Here is a 24,496-nt window from a genome sequence, read left to right on the forward strand (position 1 = left end):
TCAACCGTCAGGAAAGAGAGCAAGATGAAAGCTGGGGCCCAGCTCAGCTTCTCCTATTAATTCAGTCCAGGACCCCAGCCCTTAGGGTCCCAGACATTTACAGTGGGTCTTTCCCAGCGTTAACCTAATCTAGAAACTCTCACAAACATGCCACAGGCTTGTCTTCCAGGTCATTCTGGATCCTGTCAAGTTGACAGTCAATACGAACCATAACAAGAACACAGCAAAATATCATTCATCAGCACCCCAAAAATGGTTCCAAACCTACCAGCACCTTTACCTTGAGCTTCTCAGTTACTCAGCTGTGAGCAATATAATCCTGCTGTGTCTGGGGCACAGAGGCTGTGACATTTTGTGGTGGTAGCCCAGATGGAGTAAGACAGCAGATGCTGAGGAAACAGAGCAGGGGGAGATTCAGTTGCTGCCCCTGGACTATCCAACCATAACCAAAGAAAGGCAGCAGCCACAAGACCACAGAAGAGCCAAGGGCCGGGGTCTCTTCTGAAGTCTGCAGAGGTTGTAAGGACCCCCTTGCAATCTTGAGTTGGGCAAAGACAAGCTTATTTTAGACATCCCTCGTTAAGACTGTGCCCTAGCGGTTCCAAGCTTTGTGAAGTTAACAAGGCCAACCATCACAATCAGCAGCAGCTGTGACTTCTTGGAGAACTGTTTCAGAGAGCAGCCCCTTTCTCTCTCAGCTTGCAAGGACAACCAAAAATAATACCCACCCTAGCTGTCAGAGCTGATGCAGCCTCGCTATATAAAAATAAAATTCTAGTCAAATTTCAACACGACATTGAACAAAATATTCCACCAATTACTCTTTTTCATGCTTAAGGAAGTCTGATTTCTAGAAAGTAATAAATATGTCATCCCCTTTAAAAAATTGTTTTGAGATAGACTGACTGCTAACTCAGTGTGCAGGAAAACCCTGGACTTCTGATCCTTCTATTTCTGTCTCCTGAGCGTGGGAATCATAGGTGTGCGGCACTATACCTGGTTTAGGTGTGCTACCCATCAAGTCAAAGGCGCTGTGCATGCTGGGGAGGCGCTCCATCAACCCCATTCACAGCCTCTATTCCTTATGTGTTCTATGACAAATATTCTTAGTATCAAGAATGGAATTTTACTTCAGAAGCATTATTGTCATCGTGACTTTTGTACAGTTCTAATTTTCGGATTTTCTGGTCCTGGGGCTCAAACTTGGGCAAGTACTGTACCACTGAGCTGCACCCAGCCTGAGATTCTGTGTCTAAAACAAATCAGTCCCGCCCGATACCGTATCAGGACGTAACTGGAAAATCCCTGAGGTAAGGCTGCTTACTAGAAGCCCAGCATGTATGTTAAGGACTTTTGTTTTTCAGGTCAATGGTCAAACTCAAACTGATTCTGCAGTGAGGACAGCCACATTCTGATATCATCAGTGACCTGAGTCAGGTCCCAGGCAGGAAGCAGCACACCCTGCAGATTTGGTATTAACCAGCTCCTGGCAGCACCATTCAGAAACTGGGGTGCTCTGCTCCTGGTTTCTCTGGAGGCTCTCTAAATTTTTTTGCCTTGGGGCCAATTCTCTCCTCTCTCCCACCTCCCTGTGTCCCATCCCCATTGAAACCATCTGCTCGTGACATGCCAGCTTCCATATTCCTCTGGCTTATGTTGTATTACCCTGTGATGCTTTTCTCTTAATGCCTTTCCTGCCCCCATCATGGGCCCCTCTCTAGTTTTCTGGTCTCTATACCCACTCTCACATAAATACACATACATGAACATTAAAAGCAAGCATCTACATAGGAGAGAATACATGATGTTTGTCTTTCTGAGCCTAGGTAATCTGATGTGATCCTTTCCAGTGCCCATTCATTTCCCCATAAATTTCATGATTTCACTTTTGTTTATGCCTTAATAGAATTCTATTGTGTACATAGGTCACATTTTCACCATCTATTCATTAGCTAACGGCCATCTATGCTTGTGTCCCCCTATACTAACCTCTGGCAAAGGTAACCCAGGACTCATTATGAGGAAAACAGAAGTACAGAAAGATACCCACTTTAAAGTCAGTTAGGTGGAGCCTGCATACAAACCTAACCCAAGAGTTGTTATGGACACTGTGGACTGTAACCTAACTTGATACGTCAATAAGCTATAACCTACCCTTGTCACAAGCAACTGAGCTTCACCCAAGAACAGCAGTTGAGTTTCCACCAAGCCCAGGCAGTCCAATTGTTCAGACACAGTCGAAAGAACACAAATGTCAGCTTTAACTGAACAGCCTATCTCGGTGCCTCCCTTCCTCTTTCTATGCCAGCCCACTTCCTGACCTTGGTAGGGGCACAGCATTCTAAACGTTAACTGTTCAACCCTGGATCCAGAATCACAAATACAGCAGGCTCAAATCTGGCTGAGAACATATTATTATTCCTCTTTGAAGACTACGCAGAAGGACAGGGGAGGTAGCTCATTCAGCAAAGTGCAAGCACCAGGACACTGGTTCATCACCAGAACCATTGTTTAAAAAAAAAATTCTGAGCAAGGTGGTAAAATGATGTTCACTAGGGAAAAGAGACTACGGTTTCTTGGGGCTCAGCCATTTTCAAACAATATAGGACTGAGGACAACTTCTAGAACACACACACATACACAGGGAGAGAGAGAGAGAGAGAGAGAGAGAGAGAGAGAGAGAGAGAGAGAGGAATAAAGAGTCTAATGCATTGTAGAGCCTTTCTTCCTATACTTAAGCATTAAGACAAAAGACTCACAAGGATTTTTTCACAATGCAGATTCTAATTCAACATTTACACCTTCCAACAGGTGGCTGCTGGTCCAGACTCACACCAAGAATGTCAAATTCCCAGGCAACATCTCTGGAGTAAAGTTCAATTAAACAGTTCAATCACTGAAAATGCTAGAGCCAAGGATTAGCTGGATTCATAAATAATCACCTCTTCTACCCTTCATCCAAGGCTATTTTTAATCTTCTAGAATACCACAACACCTCGATGCCCTATTTAGAGGAATATTGTGTTCCTTGAAATAGGGGCACTAGCTCCTCATTCTCCCATCAAAATGATATCACACACATTAAAATTCCCCTTCATATTTGGTGAATGCACTTTGCAACAAAACAGAAAGATCTGTGGGACTATCAGAGAAGGTGAAGCCACACCTTCTAGGCTTCCCAAAGGAGGCATGTTTGCAAGAGATTCAGTAATAGGAAAACCCCAGGCTCAAGAGAGAGCTCAACCTGTCTAGACTTCGACCTTCAGTCACCAAGGCGACCCATTTGTCACCTCTGTCAAGACAATCTTGAACTTGAGGAACACTGACCACCCACCAGCTGTCTTTTGAATAGAGAAAACATGCAGCTGCCATCTCAATGTGATATTTAGTTTTCCAGAATGGTAGTGTAGAAAAAGTCGACCCACGAATTCCCAGAAGGCCATGTTTCCACTGAGTATATCATGTCTTCCAAAGAGTTAGAATAGAAAACCAAATTACACATGAAGCCAAATGACCGCTGTTCCGCTAAAACACTTCCTGCGATGTTTACCTTCTAAGGTAGGACAGATTCCCAGCCCTCTGGCCCCTCTCCAATTTCATTAGAGTAAGAAAGCATCTTTTTTTTGTAAGTGTGTGTGTTTGTATGTGTGTGTATGTGTGTATGTGTGCATGCATGTGTGTGTATGTGTGTGTGTGTACATGCAGATACAGGTTGAAGTCAGAGGATATCCTCAGATATTTCACAAGAGCCATTCTGCTTTTTGCGACAGGGTCTCTCACTGAAACTGGAGCTGGATAATTGGGCCAGGCTGGCTGGCCAGTGAGCCACCGTTCCTCCTCAGCACCGAGATTACAAGCAAATGCAACCAAGCCTGACATTTGAAACATGGATGCTGAGGATCAAACTCAGATGGAGAGCGAAGCAGGCGCTCCACTTACCGAGCTGTCTCCCCATCCCCATGGGGATGTCTTCTCTTTATGGGTTCAACAAACCTTGTCATTCCAACTGGGCCTGACTCCTGCCTGTACATGCCTTTGGATTCACAGCCAGTTAGTCATTTAACAAGCACAATAGCCGCTTAGCACAGCAGCCATGCCTCCTGATATGGCTGTCAGTTTTGGGTAACAACACTGTTCTCCGCTCCACAGCCACCTTGTAGACCAGTAAAGCACCTCTGCCTGCCAGAACAGCTTCTAACATAGAGTAAGTACAAACAGGAAATGTTGTCAAGTTTCCAAATTGGCAGGAGCCCTGAAGTTAGTCAGGAAATGCTAACATTTCATTGTCCGGGAGAGCTCTTCTGAGTCAGACTGGCTCTAGGTATTGCAGTGGGTGTCCCCCTACCATCTTCTCCCTCTGGAAGCTCAACAGTGAAGTTGCAGTTTGCAGAGGAAGGCTCTTAGAAGTAGCAAGGCTATCTTGATATTGCCATATTCACCAATGTTTATTTAGCTCCCAATGTAAACGATGCTGGCAAGAATGAAGACATTCTAAAGAGACTATCCTCCCTATTGAGACAACAAACCCCAAGAAATTAGAATTTACTCAGAGGAGGAAAAGGTTTTGGTACTTGTTGCCAATGAGAGGGAGAATTTATCTCCCCAAAATAGATTCTACACGCATCTAACAATCTCTCTCTCAGAGCACCTCACATGATAGCCCGGAGCCCACACCTAGTCCTGACTGGTCAGTTATGCACATTCCTTATCCTCTATCTAAACACTATATCAGGACCCAAAGATGGGCCTGGGAGGTCATCGGACCTCTGATGTGTCCTCTTCCCAATGTGACCACAATGAGTAACTCCTTTGCCTGCTTTCCTATCACTTGTCTCTAAAGGGCCTGATGAGAACGGTGGCCCTGAGCACAGCTTGTTAGGGCTACAGGCCCCGGACTCCACCTCTGACAACTCTGATGACTCAAACTGCCACACAACAAGGTGAAGAAGCACCCTAAAGGATGACAGTTACGAGCTCAATCCAATACCAAACTCCTTGATGGCCAGGGTAGCCAGGATTCCAAACATCCAGCCAGCTAGCTAGGCTCATGCATCATTTTCTTGCTCTGTTTCTTTAAAAGCTTCATGAAGCCGTTTCCATGTGGAAATACGGAATTTGGGGTAAACTGAATCTGAGTTCCCGGGCCACTGACAATCCAATTTGATGACCAGTAATTTGAATCTTTGTATCGCCCTGCTTCGTAAAAATTTTATGTGAATGCTTGAATCCCACCACCACCTGGTAAACCATTTATTTACACAAGCCCCTGCTTGTAATAAGCCTCACATCAAAGGGGCAGCCCAGAAAGCCTTCATTGCCATTGCAGGATTCTTTTAAAATTAGCCCACCTCAAAGACTGTGAGGTAGGACTCTAATCAGTGGGGGAAAGACAGTCACCACTGCATTAGAATAAAAGCCAGGCGCTCTTCCCAGCCCAGGTGCTTGCTCTTCTGACCTTGTGAGCAGCAGACCCTCTTGATCAAGAGGAGATTTGCATTGTTGAGGCACTTTAGCTGGTCTTTCTTGTGACCTTGAATCTTCTTCTAAGAGAGAGTCTCTCCACATCTGAAGTCAGCAGCAAAGAGGTCTTCCTCGCCAAACTCCTCTCACACTTGGAGGCTCTGACTCCGTTTCTGATCTCTAGACGCACAGTCAAGGCATCGGGTACACCGGAAATCTCCCTGTCTGGGGACTTTAATTACTTCTGCCAACTCTTTCCTCACTGAGGAGATTTGAGTAAGAATGGCCCTCATAGGCTCACATACTTGATGGCTTGGTCACCAGGGAGTGGAAGTATTTGAAAGAATTACAAGGATTAAGAAGAGGCAGAGGCGCTCATGGGCTCCTGTGTGTGTGTGTGTGTGTGTGTGTGTGTGTGTGTGTGTGTCTGCCTATGAATTAGAATGTAGCTCTCAGCTACTGTTCCAGAGCCCCTCTGCACTCCACCCTGCTCCCCGCCATGACAATGGACTAAGCCTCAGAAACTGTAAACAAGCCCCCAGTTAAATTCTTTCTTTCATAAAAGTTCCCTTGGTCCTGGTGTCTCTTCACAGCAATAGAACAGTGGTTAAGACCCTCATCTATTCACTGAATAATTGGGACAGGGTGTGCCTCTTAAAGGGAAAGAGGAGAGACAGATAGAGCTTGGAGAACTTCCGGCTAATCACTGTTTGGATGGCTTTCCTCTGTTCTAGATGCAGAAGCCACAGTTGGAATCATCAACCCATCAACCTAAGGAGACTATAGGCAGTGTACAGATCTGAGCAAGCCTGAAGGCCATTGAGAATGCCCTCTTCCATCGTGGACTTTGGACTTGGCCTCCTGTTTAGTGACACTAGGAAAGAGAGTTTTACCAAGAACCCTTAAGATTTAAATTATCATACAAAAAGGTGACAGTGTCTGAATTTAGTATTCGTAGCATTGTTAAGGCAAAGCCACCTCTTCCTAGTCAAAAGAATAGAGTCTACTCTCTGCCTTTGGCTCTGGGTAGAGACCCTACATTCTCAGCTGCCCAAAATATTACGTATTTTACGAGCTAATCAGCTGAGTCTGTCAATCACCCAGTCAGGACTCCTTGCTTCCTTGAGAACTGCTTCCTCCTGAGAGGGAAAAAATAAGTATCCCCTCAGTGAGATAATGTACGTATCTTTCCTAGAAACCAGCCCTGGTACAGCCACTTGCCGGGTCTCCACTGTGTAACCCTGCAGAACCTGCTTTCCTTTATGAGTTATTTAACAAAGTGTAATTTTGCCTTTTTCTTCATTCTACCAGCTACACACACACTACACACACACACTACACACACAGTACACATACACACACTACACATACACTACACACACACACACACACACACACACACACACACACGCTGTCCATATTTTTCCCACACCATGGGCTTATTCTTTTCTCTGAAGCTACCCCACCACCACCATCACCACCACCATTTCTCTCACCATGAGGCCTTGTGCTAAAATTTCACTTCCCCTCCTCTTCATCTCCTTCCTCCTGGCAGCCGCCAAGGTTTATAGCTTGTTGGCTCTCCTCTCTCTCTCTCTCTCTCTCTCTCTCTCTCTCTCTCTCTCCTCTCTCTCTCAATTTCTAATAAAACCACCCCCAGGCTTTCCTCTGAGTCTGCTTTTCTTTTGCTAATGAGACTAAGAACCCAAAATGAAGACCTTGAATTTCCCAGTAGCATAATGAGTGTGAAGGATCCCTAGCCTCAGGATGTTCCAAATAAAGTCTAGAGACACCTGTCCAACACGTGTGTAGGAGACCCCTGGAGGCTGCAGTGAGCCAAGAAGTCTGCATCATTCATTGACGGCCTCAAGCCTCACTTCTTCCCTAAAGCTGATGACAGCCACTCTCCAGGGCTGTCTCCCAACAGGGCTATTAGAGTCAGAGCCTTGACCCTGTCTGCTCTAATGAGCCGGGTGATGACCTCCCCCCTCCCCCAGCAGACAATTAAACACACAAGTCATAGGGAAAAGAAGAGAAAAAGAGATAACACCATGTGGCCACATTGGGAAAAGGAACAGGGAAAACCAATGGACCTCAAGTCCATCCTTGGGGTATGTGCATTAAGATCAGGTGGAAACAGAGACCAGCGGCTAAGCAGTCCCAGCCAGTGGGTTCCCAGCCAATGGGTATCACCGAGCCATCATAGCCTGAGCTCCTCCGTCCCCTGCAAGGTGATCTGACAAGCTGTCAGAACTCTGGGAAACCTCTTCCTTGGAGAGAAGTTCCTCTCTGGGCTGGCACCCACCTTTAGCCTTCTTCTTCCCCAGTATGAGCCTCCCAGGGAAATCCCAGTTTCCTGAGGCCCACTGTTTCAATAGCTTTACAAGTGACTCTTCCGAACATCTGCATTCTTGCCAGAATGCTTATACCATTTCCTTTCCATTCTGGAAACACAGCCAGCCCTGAAATTGATCCACATTGCAATGCAGCAAATGCCATTGCCCATGGGCAGCACGGCAGATGATGTTGCCATTCATTATTTTTGTAAAGCATCCTAGTGGTTTTCAAGGATCGCCCAGCCCTTCGCTGGGGTGGTGTATGAGGGTGAATGGTCTGGTGCACGGATCTGTGCTCTAGAAACATCTTTAAAGCGAGAGATCTAGGGCTTCAGGTTCTTTCACCCATCAAAAAGCCTGGCTTTCAACATGACCACTCAGCTCAAGAGGTCAAGAGATACAGCCTCTGTTCTCCAAACCAATGCAGGACACGTTGAGAGCAGGCGGTACCTGCTATTTCCTCCTCTGGGGCCATTAGCCTCCTGGCTTAGCTTTGAGCGAGATGACTGGGGGGGGTGAAAGTCAACTTAAAGAGGAAATGGAAGCACATTAATATTTTCAAAATGTTACTGCCTCCCTGAAGCTCTCCTTGCTAAAATGTGCTCAAAGTGTAAGAATGTAAGGTTAGAATCCAGTCTCCCCTGCTCAGGCCAAGTACCTGCAGTGTGCACACACCACACACACACACACACACACACACACACACACACACACACAGAGGGGTGGGGGATAGGGCCTCTATTAAGATGCTCTGTGTGAGTGAGTCTCTAGCTAACAGACTTCCTGGTGTAAAGATCTCTTACCTGGGAAGTGAGTTTACATCAAAGTGGATACCCATGGTCACAAATTAGTCCCCACCTCTTTCCCTGCCTCCACCTGGGGAGCCTGGCTGCAGGCTTTCACTGTGAAATCTCCCTCACACTTAGAAGCTTAGAAAAGAGACCCCGCTTTTGCCCTGTGACCTCTGGTTTCTTTCTTGAGAGACCTGCCCTGCTGTCTGCCTCTAATGCTGAGCCCTGAACTCTCCTTGCAGCCGCTGTCATGCCTCTGTCTGTCTGTCTGTCTGTCCATGGCATCAACAGTTCATCTAATAAACCCCTTATTCTCCTGAAATCCATCTAGGTGTCTTCTTGAGCCCCTAACCCATCAGAAACCTAGTATAAAGCCCCGCTAAAACCTTCGCATTAACATAATGTCGAACAGTTTAACAAGGACTACTAAAAGCTAAAAGCGCCCTCCTTCCTTTCTTTCTGTGATCATTTCTGACAGGAGCATAAGGTTAAAGTTGCATTTGTGGGGCTGATCAGCACAGAATGGTCACTGACTCGGAGAGAACACCTTAACGGTGGCAGCCTGGCTTTTCTATAAAATCTGATTTGTTTATGTATGTGTCGTGGGGGGGGGGGAGACAACTTGCAGGAGTCAGCTCTGTCTTACTACCATGTGGATCTCAGGAACTGAACTCAGATGTCAGGTTTGGCAGCAAGATCCTTTACCCACGGATCCTTTACCTGCCTGCCCTGCCCTCTTAGAGGCTTCCAAGGATTCAGGTCCCCTTGAAACTGAGCATTCTTGATCGGATTGAACTTGTCTGAAGAATGAAAAGCTCCATAGGTGCCTGTCTAGGGCACCACAGAACTTCAGTTCTGGATCAGATATCTTTCTCACTGCTGCATGAGACACCTGGCAAGGGGTGACTTAAGGCAGGAAGGGTTTATTCTGCCTCCAGTCTGAGGATGCCCAGTCCGTCGTGGTGGGAAGGAATGGCGACAGGAGCTTGAGGCATCTGGTCACACTGGATCCAGTCAGGAAGCAGAGATAATTGTCAGTGCCCAACTTGCTTTTTCCTTCTTCTTCAGTCCAGGACCTCAATCCGTGGGCTATTGCCACTCACATTTAAGAAGATGTTTCCAGCTCCATTAACTCAGTGTGGAAACTCCTCTACAGACACCATGCCCAGAGGGCTGTCTCCTAGATGATTCTAAATCTTGTCATGTTGGCAATGGAGACCAACCACAATACTTCCCAAAGTCGAGCTTGAATGAAATGAAACAGTGAGGACGTGATGCTCCAAGGCATAGTTGAGGAGAAGGTTTACTAGAGAGAAAAGAGAGAAAAGAGCCAGGGGCATCCGGAAGGGTTCAGACTGAACTGGCCATGAGAGGCGAGAGGCTGGGAACAGAGTGAGAGAAAGAGGGAGGGGCTAGGAGAGCCTGGAGCCAAGAGGCCAAGAAACCGTGTGTCCAAAATGGCTGAGGTTACTTATATTAGGATCAGAGGCTTGGGGAAAGGCCTTCCCTAGGCTAGAGAGCTTAGGGTAAGGGGCAGGGTATGCTAGCCCCCCTTTAACAAGTACTGAGAAATGCTGGGAGAACCTGGGGTCAGGTGCACTTTGATATGTTGGATATCAGTCATTTGTCCTGAGGTTGAGACCTAACACAGTTGAGGCTTGCTCATTCATTTACATAGTCAACAAACATCTCTTGAAATCTGTGTTGCACTGGACACTACCGAGACAATGGTACAAAGTAGAGAAAAAGCTAAAGAGATGGCCCAATTGGCACAATGCCTGCCACACAAGCATGAGGACCCAGGTTTAAATCCTGAGCACTCATGAAAAGATGGACAAAGTCATGGACTTCTGTGATCCTAGTGCTGGGTGAGGTGGAGATAGACAGATCCCCTAAGGTTGCTGGTCAGCTAATCTAGACAATTGGTTAGCTCCAGGCTCAGTGAGAGCTTCTGCCACAAATAAAATGGCAGCAATAAGGGAAGACACCCAACGTCAGCTTCTAAAGTCTACATACATCCTCATACAGATGTGCATACACATACGTTAACATATGTTACACACAAACACACACACACACACACACACACACACACACACACACACTGGAAAAACAAAATTAGGAACAGTTCCTGCCATGGAGAAATACAAAGAAAAACAGACACCCTCAAGTGACTGCACAAGTAAACGAAGAACTACACCGGTTAGTTTTGTGTCAAGCGGACTTTTCATAAGATTGAGCTAAGCTTACCTAAAAGAAAGAAAGATGGACTTAGAGAAGAGAATGGAGCTGTCGGGATGAAAGCATGTAGGGTCTGGCAGAAAAGCAATTAGACCGAACAGATAACATGAAGGCCAGGGGGTGAGCTCAACCACGTCTACTAAAGGACTTGAAGTGGGTGCCCAGAACTGAAGGGTGAGGCCAAACTTTCCTCTAGAACTCGGTGAGCTTGCAAGGAGTTGAGGTTGGAGAGTCAGCTGGCTGGGATATAGCAGAAAGAAAAGACAAGGGTGGGAACGTGACTGAGCCAGAGTGCTTGGCTTGCAGGCATGAAGTCCCGGATCCCTGCCCCAGCACTGTGCAACCTGGGTGTGATGGTGCACACCTGTAATCCCAGCTCTTGGGTGGCAAAAGCAGGAGGATCAGAAGTTCGCAGTCATCCTTGGCTGCAAAGTAAGTTCCAGACTAACCTGGACTACATGAGACCCTGTCAAAGCAAATAAAAAGGGCACTGCAGAGATGGCTCAGCAGTTAGGAGCACTGGCTGCTCTTCCAGAGGGCGTAAATTCGATTTTCTGAACCCACATGGCAGTTCGCAATCATCTGTAACTCCAGCTCTAGGGCATCCAACTCACCCTTCTGACCTCCAGGGGCACTATACCCACACTGTGCACATATATGCAAGCAGGGAAAGCACACATCATTTTTTTTTTTTGTTTTCAAGATGGGGTCACAGGCTGTCCTAGAACTCACTAAGTAGACCAGGCCAGCCTCGAACTCACAGAGATCTGCCTACCTCTGCTTCCTGAGTGCAGCAATTAAAGGCACATGCCACTATATCCAGACTCAATCAGGAAAATTTTTTTGATTAATTAAGTAAGAGAGAGAGAGAGAGAGAGAGAGAGAGAGAGAGAGAGAGAGAAAGAAAGAAAGAAAGAAAGAAAGAAAGAAAGAAAGAAAGAAAGAAAGAAAGGAGGGAAGGAAGGAGGGAAGGAAGAAAGGAAAGGCAGAGAGCTGGAAGTGGTAGATCAGGAGTCATTGTCCAGGAGGTAGGACAAGACTCCTCTACTTCCAATTTAATATTCTTCTCATGTGTTCTCTCCTCATAAATGGGTTTTACTCTGCACACTCTAGGCATTAATAAGCTGGGTGCTTTGCTCAACCAAGGCTCCTACACCCTGATTATACTCTGGTAGCCCCCGCGAAGCATGCCACAAAGACAGATGAACAGGCATGCCAATGAATGGGGCCTAAGATTCCAATATTACCCTCCTCAAATGCTATGTGTGCCTCCGACAGAGAAATGAAATCTCCGAGACAGCCTGATTATACAAATAAAGCAGCATTATTGTATTTGTCTACCAGGCTGATCGCAGGAAATTTGCAATTTATGATGGATTTCACAAATAGAAAAAATAAACAGGAGATATCATTTATTATAGACGCATCAACATCAATAAAGGGAAGAAGAGAGAGTGGCAATAATCTGAATACTTGAGGTAAAACTTCCTCCTGGTATACTCAAGCATTTGAATCAAAATACTATCTTACACTAAGAAGTCACTAATTCAATTTTGATGATATTTCCTGAGAGACTGGGCTGATAGATCACTGTACACTACAGAAAATGTCTTTGCTTGGGAAACAACTATTAAAATGTTCTTACAATGAGCTGGGGATGTGGCTGAGTTGGTAAAGACCTTGCTGAGAACTCAGGAAGCCTGGGTTCCACTCCCAGCACTACATACATTGGGCATGGTAGGGCACACCTGCAATCCCAGCACTTGGAAGATAGAGGCAAGAGGATCAGACACTGAAGATCATCTTCAGCTAATTAATGAGTTCAAGGTCGGCCTGTGCTACTTGAGTCCCTGTCTCAAATAGAAACTAAATAGAGGCTAGAGAGATGGTTCAGTGGTAAAGAGCACTGGCTGCTCTTGCAGAGGATCCAAATCCAATCCCTGACTCCCACATACGCTGATTTACAACTATCTGTAACTTCAGTTCCAGGGCAACTGATATCCTCTTCTGGCCTCCCTGGGCACAAGTAAACACACACACACACACACACACACACACACACACACACACGCACGTGCTCTAAATAAAATAAATATTTTAACAAATATACCACAGACCGGCTTTCTCCAGGGGACTTCCTTTGTGTTTTTTCATCCAGATCATTCTTGCTGAAGCAGCTGTCATGGGGTTATCCTTGTCAATGTTCTGTTCCTTCATGATTACCTGGTCTAAGTCAGATAGACTCTCATTGTCATTAACGGCTGGACACATTTGATTCATGAGTTTCTTTGGTTCCCTTTCATTGATTGCACAAAATTCTGTAACACAGTTTACAGCTCAATTTCTGTGTTTGAATGTACCCTGGGGGTCACATGGAAGCTGCTGCCTTGATAGGTTTTTGGAGTGCCATAGAAATTATATCTATTTGCATTTTTAAAAAATTATTTCTTTTTGTGTGTATGAGTGCCTGCCTGCCTCTAAGTGCCCCATGTGAATGGTCCATATATGTCCACACATACATGTACACACAGATGGGAAGAAGAAAGGAAGGAGGGAGGAAGGGAGGAAGCCAGGGAAGCCCTGAAGGAAGAAAGGGAGGGAGGGATGGAGTTGGGGGCAGACACAGGTTTGCAGGAATAGACACTTTTGCATTATTAGGGTTTATCCTGAAAATTGCCTGCAACCTAGAAGGCATCGCAACACTGTTTCTTTCCCCAGACTGCCTCGTTTGTTCTCGTTATTTACCAGCCCAACACTCAATACAGGGGCGGGGGTAACCACAAAAGTATGCAGAAAAGAAAACTAATAATTGCTACAAAGGCTTCCTCATCTTTTTTGAGTTTATGAATTTTGGCTCCATTATACAGAAGTTAGGATTTTTAACAATGAGAAGGGAACCCTTAATTGATTTTTTATTGCTTCAAGTGCTCCAAAGACATATTGTGTTTTGTCGTCATTTACATTTCATATTAAATTCAAAATATGTTCGAATTGAGCAAATATTTATTCTCATTTGATCCATCTGTTATATGAAATACTAAAAAGACAGTTAAATCACTATATTAAATTCAGTGGTTTGTAAACAATTTATATGTTCATTTGTTCTGGGTTAAAAATGCCCCGAAGCGCAAGTTTATGAAACCCACAAAGCAAATTGCCTCGTATTAATCTGATGGATGTAAGCCATGCTCTCCTCCTCCTCACTTCATTAATTTACTCCCTAACTTGAGTTAATTAGTGGGGCTCCTATTTTTAAAAAGTTCTTTGAAGCACACTGGGGAGGGGTGGCCGCATTTGCAAGTACCGCACTGAAAACCTACCACCGAGAAGACGGGCAAAATACAAATGGCACATTTCTCCAGCTCTTATCACACACTGAGTACCTGATTGTCTGTCAGGGACGTCTACGCTGGAAGCCAGTAGGTGATTAATACATAGCTGTTAGGAAGAATAAGGAGAAATCGGGAAGGGAAGGAAAGAAGAGCGAGGAGGAACTCATTTGCAGCAATTACTACTGTGAGAAATTATTTCCGAGAGGCTGTCCATCTCCAAATAAAAGTCTGGGGTATTCTGATCATATCCACCAAGTAGAGACTGATGCTCATCTGAACCCTTACTGGGAAATGAACTGGCATCTCCACAGGAATAAAACAAAATCAGAGACTGGTCAAACAGAGAGTAAAAGGTAGGGATATGGAGCCGGCTTAGTGGTTGAGAACACTTGCTGCCCTTCCAGAGGGCACAAGTTCAGTCCCCAGCACCCATGATGGGAGTTCCTAGCTGTCTGTATCAGCAGCTCCAGAGATCAGTGCCCTGTTCTGGTCTCCCCGGGTCTCTGCATGCACAAACACACATGCACACACACACATGTAAAGACAAGTTTGAGAAAATAAACTCTTTAAAACCACAGCTAACCATTTAAGATAAATCTAGGGGGATCTAAAAGGGGAGAAAGTTTCTCACCAAATGTTCAAGCAAGTAAATATGATTTTCCATTCCTCCTGGGATCTTTTGACCCATAGACAGTAGGTGACGAAGACTGTGTTGGCTTCCATGCCCTCGTCTTGTCCCAGTCACATTACCTTGCAGAGCATGAGCCTACCGTGTAGGTTGTTCCTTCCTGTCCTATGCCCCGTCTTACACCCTTTTCCTCTACTAGGACTGTAGAAGTCTGGGCCAGATCCTGATTTCCTAGCCATGAGGTGGGTCTTGTGGACGTTGTTTGCTTGTTTGTTGTTTTTAAATGGGTGTCCTATGTGCCAGGCTAGGCTGACTGAGGATATCTGTCAACTTTTGATCTCCCAGCTTCCACCTCAGTTCTAGGGTTACAGGTGTGCGCCCTCACTCCTGGTTTTATGCAGTGCTGGAGACTCCAGCAACAGAGCTACCTCCCAGTCCGTAAAGCCTCAGGTTCCTCCTCTATAAAATGGAAACACTATGGCATAGCATGGCTGTGGAAGAAAGGAAGGGCAGAGGAAAGGGCATTAGGATTAACAAGGGTAGGATAAAGTGAACACTGTGTGACTGACTCACAAAAGATCACAGTTCCAGGGGCCAGGGCCACACGGATTCTTTCTTTCTTTCTTTCTTTCTTTCTTTCTTTCTTTCTTTCTTTCTTTCTTTCTTTCTTTCTTTCTCTCTTTCTTTCTTTCTGTCTTTCTTTCTTTCCCAATTCTCTGACCCATTTCTTTGCTTGGGGTTGACCTCTTTCATAATAAGCTGTCTGTGTTTATGCTACAGTCTAAATGTTCTTGGTCCAATTGCTTTTTTGAGAGTACAAGAATCCAGGACTCCCAGCTGGTGTCCTGAGAACCCCTTCCATGCCAGCAACACAGCCCTGATGCTAGATGGCCACCCAAATGGTGCAAGCCTGTGTCTTATCAGTTTCTACAGACTTAGATTAAAGTCAAGTCAGCAACTGACCCACCCTCAGCCAAAAGGCAGGGCTGATGCGTTCCCAAATGCCTCCCAGCTTCACCCCTGCCTGAACTGCAGCCCTGGGGCACGCAACTCAAGTTTCTGTTACACAAACAAACAACGTCAGGATTGATTTCATTTAGGACAGCACACTGGAAAGGGAAGAAGAGGAGAAAAATGTTCAGAATCTCATCTCTCCCTTGACCTGACTCCCACTCACATACCTATGATGTCACCTTTTTCTTGTTGCTGCTGGAAAATATTTTTTAACCCTTTGGCGACACACATACAACAGGCTCCCAGGGGACAGCTATAAAACCCTTCTTCTGTTTTTTGTTTTGTTTAAGTCTTTTAAGTTTTTGTTATTATTCACATATGTGTGTATGTCAATGTGAGTGTTTGTGAATATTAGGCAAAGGTCACCCAGAAGAGGCCATCAGCTTTGCTAGAGCTGTAGTTATAGGTGGTTATGAGATGCTCGAAAAGGGTGCTGAAAATCTGACTAGGGTCCTCTGGAAGAACAACAGATTCTCTTAAGTAATGATCATCTCTCCAGCCCTTAATCTGGATCCTTTTTTTTTTTTTTTTTTGCTTTGGTTTTGTTTCAGGGTCTCATGGAGCCCGGGGTAGCCTCAGACTCACTATGTAGTCAAAGATGATGTTCTAATCCTCCTGTTTCCACCTCCCAATGCTAGGATTATAAGAATGGTACGTCACACCACGTTTACTAATGCTGGAAATGGTTCTCAGGGCTTGCCACACAGTAGGCAAGCCCTCGGCCATCAGTCACAGCCACATGGCTAGCAACTATAGACTCCCTCCTGAAGACACGGGGGGTCTTCTATAGCGCTAGCTTCCTAGAAAGACTCCCCTTCAGTCCAGAGAAGGTCCTCAACTTGGAAAACGTATATCGTCCCCACATTTGAGAAGTAAACAGCTTTCTCTGTACCAGAATTGGGGGCACTAAGAAATGGTGAGGCCGGGTCCTTTTCCAGGGAAGCACAGACCCATGGTCCCAAGCAAGGAGTGCTTATGCACATCTCAGAGTGAGCCCGGCAGAGCTCGGGCTTCTGAAGGCTCACAGACCACTCCTGCCGGAGATAGCAATCCAGAGAGCCAGGGTCCCTGACAAGCCAGCCTCTCCGAGGAGAAAAAAATGGGGACAAAATTCCCCTGCCTGATCAAGGTTCTCTGGTAAAAGGATGCAGAAGGTAAGAGTCACTCTCTTTATCTCTGAAGAACACGCCCCTTTCCAAAGACTCTCACCTGTCCTGGGTGACTTAATTTGTTCCTCTTACCTCCCAGTATGTTCATTCAAGATACTCTGTTTATAGCCTGAAGTCACAGAAATGACGGACCAGACCTCCCAATATCGCAGACCACAGATTTCCTAAACACAAAGAGACGTCTCTCCACACACCGGATGAGCACCAAGGCCCTTATGCAGCTACCCCTCTTGAGCCTCAGTGAACTCAGGTTTTCACTTCTCAAGCCAGAAGTCCCAGGAACCCCAGCGACCCGGACTCACTCAGGAATATGATGGTCTGTCTTCTCGCTGTCCGGCTTTCCTCGCTCTCTGACTTCCTCAGCTCCAGCTGTGGCCCGGCCCCTGCCAGAGTGCCCCGCTTGCTCCTCATAAGCACTTTCATCATGTTCCAACACATAAAAGCCACAGACACCAGGACCACCAAGTAAACCGCGAAGGCCCCAAAGATGCTGGACTGGAAGACGGTCCAGCGGCTGGAGAGGTTTGTGCAGATGGACATATTGGAGGTCTCAGGTTGCTCGTGGTGGCGGGTGCGAGTGAAGTTGCAATTGAGTCCTCTGTGGGTGGGCACAGACACCAGGGGGTACTCGATACCCATGGCAAAGAGCAAGGGCAGCGCCACCAGGGCGGAGGTGACCCATACGAAGCCAATCAGCAGTTTCACCTGGCAAGGTCCAGACACGGCCTTGTACCTGAAGGGGTGACAAATGGCGATGTAGCGCTCAAAGCTGAGAGTCAGCACGTGCAACAAGGTGGCGTAGCTGCATGCCTCAAAGAGGAACGTGTGGAGCTTACAGGACAGCGGGTAGCTGGGTGTGGTCAGGGGGTTCCAAATGATGCTGTAGAACTCCATGGGCATGCCAATCAAAAAGACCAAAATATCTGAACAAGCCAAACTGACCATGTGATCTGTCACCTCCTTCTGCAAATACCCTTTCTTCTGTAATACCTGCGTGACCCTGATGGTGACGCTGTTGCCCAAGATGCCCACCACGAAGATGACCAGGTACACCAAGATGAGGGTGATTTTGATCCAAGGGGCCACCTCAAATTCGCGGACGTGGTTGTGGTCGATGACATTGGAGCAGACATTGCTAGAGTCACTGGATGAAGCCATGCGGAAGAGAGAGCCAGGCTACCAGGTCCCCAAAGGTCTCTACTTTCCTTACTCTTCCCAGAGAAATCCCGCAACTCACCAGCGTGGGCGCAGCACTTTCCGTCACTGGGCTTGGCTGGCCAGGAGTGACTTAGTTTTTCGGCTTTCTCATTGAAACTTCCTGGAATAATTCACCCCAGGATCCCTGGCGGCGTCAGTGAGTGGTGGCGGGGTTTGGAAATAGCTCTCTGAAGTGAAGAGGGACGAGTCAGGGAAGGAGGCTCTGACCTCCGCACCCAACTCAGAGTGAGACCCGCAGTACTTTGCCTTCTAGTCCCTGGCACGGGCCTCCCGATCGCCTTCCAAGAGGGAAGCCGAGAGGTCTCCCACAGGTCAATCATTAACCACAGCCCTTTTCTGCTCAGCGTGCCTGCAGCAGGACCAGCCCAGCCGCCGGCCTGACTCAACCCAGAGATTGTGGCAGGAAACCGAACAGCCGCACCTCCCTCTTCACCCTTGCAACAAGCCTCCAGGCCGAACTTTGAGGTTTCTTGGGACCAGCTAGCCGAATAGATCTGAAGCTGGAAAGCTGGAGGGAGCGCCTGGCCTTGGAGAGAGAGACAGACTTAAGAGTCACCAAACCGGTCCCTAGTGGCTCTGGTGTTTGAGACGTCCTGCTTTGTAGTTTGACCATGGCTTGCGCTAGAGGAACAAATGCTCTCCAAGCAGGGCCAGACTAATGAGATCCCTTTTGAGACCTGCCCAAGCCTACTGGTGTCTTGCTCAGTGTGCCTGCTGGCTTGCCATCCTGCCCAGGGACCCTAAAGAGATTGTGGTGTGTCACTGTAACACAGCCATTCTCTCCCCCTAGAGGCGGAACTCTCCAGCAGTTGAGAATGCAGACCTGTGGGAAAGGCACCTGCCCCAGACACCCGGTTCCTGGATCACATCCTTTAGGAAAGAGGAAAGCCGCTTTCCTAAACTTAAGGACTGAGCCGGAGCATGCACGTTGAGTAGAGCCCGATGCTTAAAAGGTTGGAGGTGTTCTTAGAGGCAGTTTCATTCAGCCCCGCGGAGTTAGAAATGTCATCTTCTAACTCCGAGTCGAAAATGAGGGTTGGAACAAAAAAGAGTAGGCGGACCCGTGCTTTGAGAACCCCCACCCCATAGGCAAAATGTGTACAGACATTGCTAGATTGGGGTGGGGGTGGAGAGCTCGCCCTAATCAAGCACTACCATCTGAAAAGGTAGATCCTATTTAGTCCCTGTCCCTCTTGACAACAGCCTTTCCTTGTCTCTGTCGCCAGGTCTGGGGTCAATCAATGACAGATTGAGTCCCCTTCGGCCGTAAAAGAGTGAGTTTTGAAAATAGGACTTCACTTTGTTGCGTTTTGTTTTGCTTCAGTTTGTTTGTTTATTGAGAGAAGGTCTCCTGTAGCCCAAGCTAGCCTCCAACTCCACGTAGGCCAGGATAACCTTGAATTCCTTATTCCAATGTCTGTAGGTTGGGACCTAGAGCTTCATGCATGCTAGGTAACACTGTACCAGATAAACCACATGCCCCACACCATGTGTGGAATCTTAAGGAAAAGTAAAATATATAGAAACAGTAACTGGAAAAGAGCAGTTCCCAGAGACAAGGAGGGAAAGGAAGTGAGGCCACGGGCCAAAGGGTGCTGATTTGCAGTGGTATAGGATGAATCAATCTAGATCTCTAACCTAACTCAGGACTAGAGTTAATAGGAAGTACTTGGAGGCTCAGTAAGAAGTACAATCCCAGCACTCAGGAGCAGAGGCAGGAGGATCTCTGTGAGTTCGAGGCCAGCCTGGTCTACAAGAGCTAGTTCCAGGACACCTTGGACTGTTACATAGAGAAACCCTGTCTAGAAAAACCAAAAATAAACAAATAAATAAATAGTCCAATAAAGAAAAGTGAGTCATAGCTCACCTTCCACCCCACCAGTAGCCATCGTGGAGAGCTACACGTCGGCATCCTTATCAGAATTCTTTAGGCTTCCTGTCTAGGTTGATACTTTTTTTCCTAGGGGTGGAGATTGTCACAGAGCTTTCTAGGTCTCTCTTTTTCAACTTCAAGTCTGCAGTCATCAATACCAGATGCTTCCTTGTCTTTTAAAGTCAGCAGGAGCACAGGTGCCACTGGGAGCACGACCATGCTCCATGGAGTGTATGAACAACACAAATGGAACTTTAAAGAAAATCTTTTGGGGGTAGGATAGGTTCACAAAGGGGGGGGGGGACGACCTGGGAGGACTGGGAAGTAAGGGTGATAGGCGTGCATTATGTAAAATTCCCAAATAGTCAATAAAAATACCATGAATAAAAAATGTAAAAAAGGAAAAAGAAAGAAAGAAAAAGAAAAAGAAGAGCAGGGCAGTGTTGGCACACACCTTAATCCCAGCACTCTAGAGGTAGAGGCAGGTGGATCTCTGAGTTCAAGGCCAGAGTGAGTTCCAAGACAGCCAGCGCTACACAGAGAAACCCTGTCTCAAAACACAAGCAAAGAAGCGCACTAGAGACGACAGATAACACACAGCCACTCTGGAGGACACTTGCTCATAGTCACCTTTTCACTGTGTGTTTTAGCTTGCTTCGTGTTGCTCTGTTAGTATACCATACAACACCGAAAGCAATGTGAGGAGGAAGGGGTTTGTTTGGCTGATACTTCCCGGTCAGTCATGGAGGGAAGTCAAGGCAGGAACTGAAAGAAAGCACAGAGGAATGCTATCTGCTAGCTTGCTCACACTCTGCTGGCGCTCTCTCTCATACAACCCAAGACTCCTGCAGGTGCGGTACCGCCCACACTGCGCTGGGTGACTACATCGCAGAAGAATGAAACTAGACCTGTACTTATCACCTTACACAAAAATCAACTCCACGGGGATCAAAGACCTCACTGTGAAAACGAAACACTGAATTGCTAGAAGAAAACAGACATAGGTCCAGGAAGGGATTCTTTCTGACCATAACTCCATTTGCTCAGGAATTAAGCCAACAACTGACAAATGGGGACTCATAAAATGTGACAGCTTCTGTACAACAAAGAAAACAGTCACGTGAAGAGGAAGCCCCCAGAGTGGGGGAGCTTCTTTGCCATCTAGACATCCAACAGAAGGTTATTTTCCACAATATACAAAGAACTCAAAGAAACAAAGACTCAAGAAAGCAAATGACGGAATTAAAAAGTGGGCTATGTAGGTGAACAGAGTTATCAAAAAAATGAAAGAACGGATAAAAAATAAATATATCTTAAAAGTTCAGCATCCTAAAACTATTTTTGAAATTTCACCTTACCCCAATCAGAATGGTTAAGATCAAGAAAACAAAAGCTAGAAAGAATTCTGGGAAAGGGAAACCCTCATTCGCTACTGATGGAATTGAGATCTGGTGCAGCCGCTATGGAAATCAGCGTGGAGAAGTCTCAAAAAGCTAAAAATAAATCTACCGTGTGTGTGTGTGTGTGTGTGTGTGTGTGTGTGTGTGTGTGTGTGTGTGCACATGAGAACAGGTGCCCTGGGAGGCCAGAAGAGGCCACTGGGTGCCCTGGATCTGGAATTACAGGCGATTATGAGGCAGTTGATGTAGGCACTGAGAACCAAATTTCGGTCCTCTGCAAAAGCAGCAATCTCTTTTAACTGCTGAGCCATTTCTCCAGCCTCATGATTCATGGTTTTTGTTTTGCTTGTTATCTTTATAATTATGAACAGTAGATACTATTGTCCCCAGGTTACAGATGAGAAAATTGAGGAGTGGAGAATTTAATGCCCACCAGACAACTCGGCCAAGCCCACCTGGCACTAAGTGCTTTCCCCGCTCTCCCTGGACCTGCTGGAACAGAGGCACTTCTGAGAAAGGCGGATCTTTGCTCCACCACCCCATCTCTTCCCCTGTCTCCAGCTGCTTGGTGCCCGTCATCCTCTGCTTGGTGCAACAGTCTGGTTTGCTCTGCTCAGGTAAGATTCCATTACTGCCCAATTTTTTTCATCAAAATTTTCTTTGCCAACACAAGAAGACAGATTACAAATGCATTGCTAAAGTGAAGATCAAACTAATTGAAATTCTTCCCTAACGGTAAAGGTGGAAAAAAATACATTTTGAACAAAAGTCTAGGAGAATTAAACATGCATTTCCCCTTTGCTTTTCCTAAGGTAAATTTAAAAAAAAATTCTCAGTGTCCTCTCACTTGTTGAGGATACAACTGGGTGACTCTTGTCCAGGGTTTATAAATCTCAGTATTTTATTATATTACATAGAGGGCAAAGCAGGGTCAGAATGAGAGAAATGAAGATGTTTGGGGCTGAGGAGATGTTTAGTGGGTGAAGTGTTGGTGTCTCAAGCGTGAAGACTTTGATTTGGATTCCCAGAATCCGTTACAAAGCCAGGTGTGGTGTTGCACACCCATAATCCCAGCACTGGAAGGCAGACGGGATGTCTCCCTGAAGCTCACTGGCAGCCAACCAGGCTACATAGAAACCTCCAGCTTCAGGAAAGTATCTTGTCTCAGAAATTAGAGTGGAGGGCTGGAGAGATGGCATAGATGTTAGGGATGCTTGCTGCTTTTCCAGAAGACTGTGGTTTTTGTCCCCAGCACCCACACTGGGCTCCTCACAACCACCTGTCACTCTGGCTCCGGGATATCTATCTGATGCCTTCTTTTGGCCCCCATAGAAACCTGAGCGCATGTGCACAGGCATGCACACCAAGCACATAAATAGAAATAGAATAAATGTAAGGTGGAAAGCAATAAAGATAAGGTCAGCATTAGATACTGACCTTTGGCTTCCCCACACATACCTACGCACATATGTGCACACAAGCACACACACACACACACATGGACACACAAAGATATATTGTCCATTGCTTTAAGACATAGCTAATTAGCGCTCTCTCTGTTAGTCACATCTCTCTTCCTCTGAACTTGACTATCTTGAACTCAGGAGCAAACCAGGAGTCTCCCTATTACCTGGCAGATACTCCACTTCTCAGGTAACCCTGAGTCCAGAGGCAGCCAGGGAACGGCATCTCTGCCACCTCCTGTCCTGTATATCTATGGAGCTGCCACGGGATCACGCTGCTGAGAACCACATTCTGTCTGCACTGCTCCCAGCAAAGAGACCGCAAACCTACACCTTAGTATTTCAGCTTCTCCCAGCAGGTGTGTCTAGCCTGTAGCCCATGTGCCACAGGCATCTCAGCAGAGCTCTGAACTTGGCCTAACACATCCATAAATGATAACATCACATTGAAGTGTCAAGAGATTGAATACCCCTGCACCTTGTAATGAAGCACAAAGCTCTTGGGCCTTGGTGTCCTTATGCTAAAAAACATTCCAAGTAAAGGAAAAACTCTCTTTCTTGCCTGACAAAATAGCTCCAGACCCCTGGGGAAACAGCAACCTTGTGTATCCCAGCCCCAAAATTATCAAAGGATATAGTATTTTCAGCTTTAAAGCATATCATGAATCTACTGGATCTTGCGGTGTAAACATACGCAAATCAGTTCAGTGTTGCCTTGTGCAGGTTTGCAGAGTCCTCTGACAATGTGGTAGCAGATGCACTTGGAGCCCAGACTCCTGCGTTTGAATCTGGTCCCAACCACACACTTAGCCTCTTGGTTCTTTGGTTTCCTCCTTTGTGATCAGAAGAGAGTGCTCATCCCCTGCCCTTACCGAGAGGACTGAAAGACTTTTTATTAAAAGTACCTAGTGGGGTGATTAAGAGCACTTGGTGCTCTTGAAAAGGACCTGAGTTCAGTTCCCAGAACCTGTATCAAGTGCACACAGCCACTTGTAATCCAACTCCAGGATAAAGCGTTTATCTAATTATTCTTTATCAATAAAAGCTTGGGAGTCAGATATCAGGGTAAGAACCTGAATGGTCAGAGAAACAACAAAGAAGAGATCAATGACCTTCTTTCTCTCTCCTTCCTTGATTCAAAAGAGTTGAGAATCTTTCTAAGCCCCACCCTACTACTTCCTGTGTCTCTCTAATGTCCTTGGGCCTCCAAAACCTCTGTGACTAATTCTGATCAACAAGTAGCTAGCTCTGCCTTCTGATTCAAAGTAAACTTTACTGTCAGACTTTGGAATGTCAGAGTTCAATTAAAATATCCCACAACAACAGAGTACCCAACATCATCTTCTGACCTCTGCTGGCACCGAAATGCATATGTGCCCACACCCACACAAAGATACACAAATAAAAATGTAAATTATTAATAATAATTAATGCAGTAGCAAATACAATAAATCAATTTTTGAATACCTGGACATAGAATACATACACAAGTTAGGTTTTTTTTTAATTTAAAGAAAGCATTTTACTTATTCTTTGACAATTTCAAACGTGTATTTTGATCATACCCAACT

The 24,496-nt window shown here is 46.1% G+C and overlaps 1 protein-coding gene across 1 annotated transcript in view; it reads right to left on the reverse strand.

Moving 5' to 3' along the window:
* Gpr39 (G protein-coupled receptor 39) overlaps window positions 1–18,565 on the reverse strand; it is a 197,004-nt gene extending 178,439 nt beyond the window's left edge. The window contains exon 1 of the mRNA XM_048443780.3: window positions 17,274–18,565. Within this exon, the coding sequence (XP_048299737.2) occupies window positions 17,274–18,129 (856 nt within the window). The 5' untranslated portion in view covers window positions 18,130–18,565. The remainder of the gene's footprint in view (window positions 1–17,273) is intronic.
* Between the last annotated feature and the right edge of the window lie 5,931 nt (window positions 18,566–24,496).

The sequence above is a fragment of the Myodes glareolus genome, chromosome 5 (genome assembly GCF_982192425.1).
Source record: "Myodes glareolus chromosome 5, mMyoGla1.1, whole genome shotgun sequence".
Taxonomy (NCBI): domain Eukaryota; kingdom Metazoa; phylum Chordata; class Mammalia; order Rodentia; family Cricetidae; genus Myodes; species Myodes glareolus.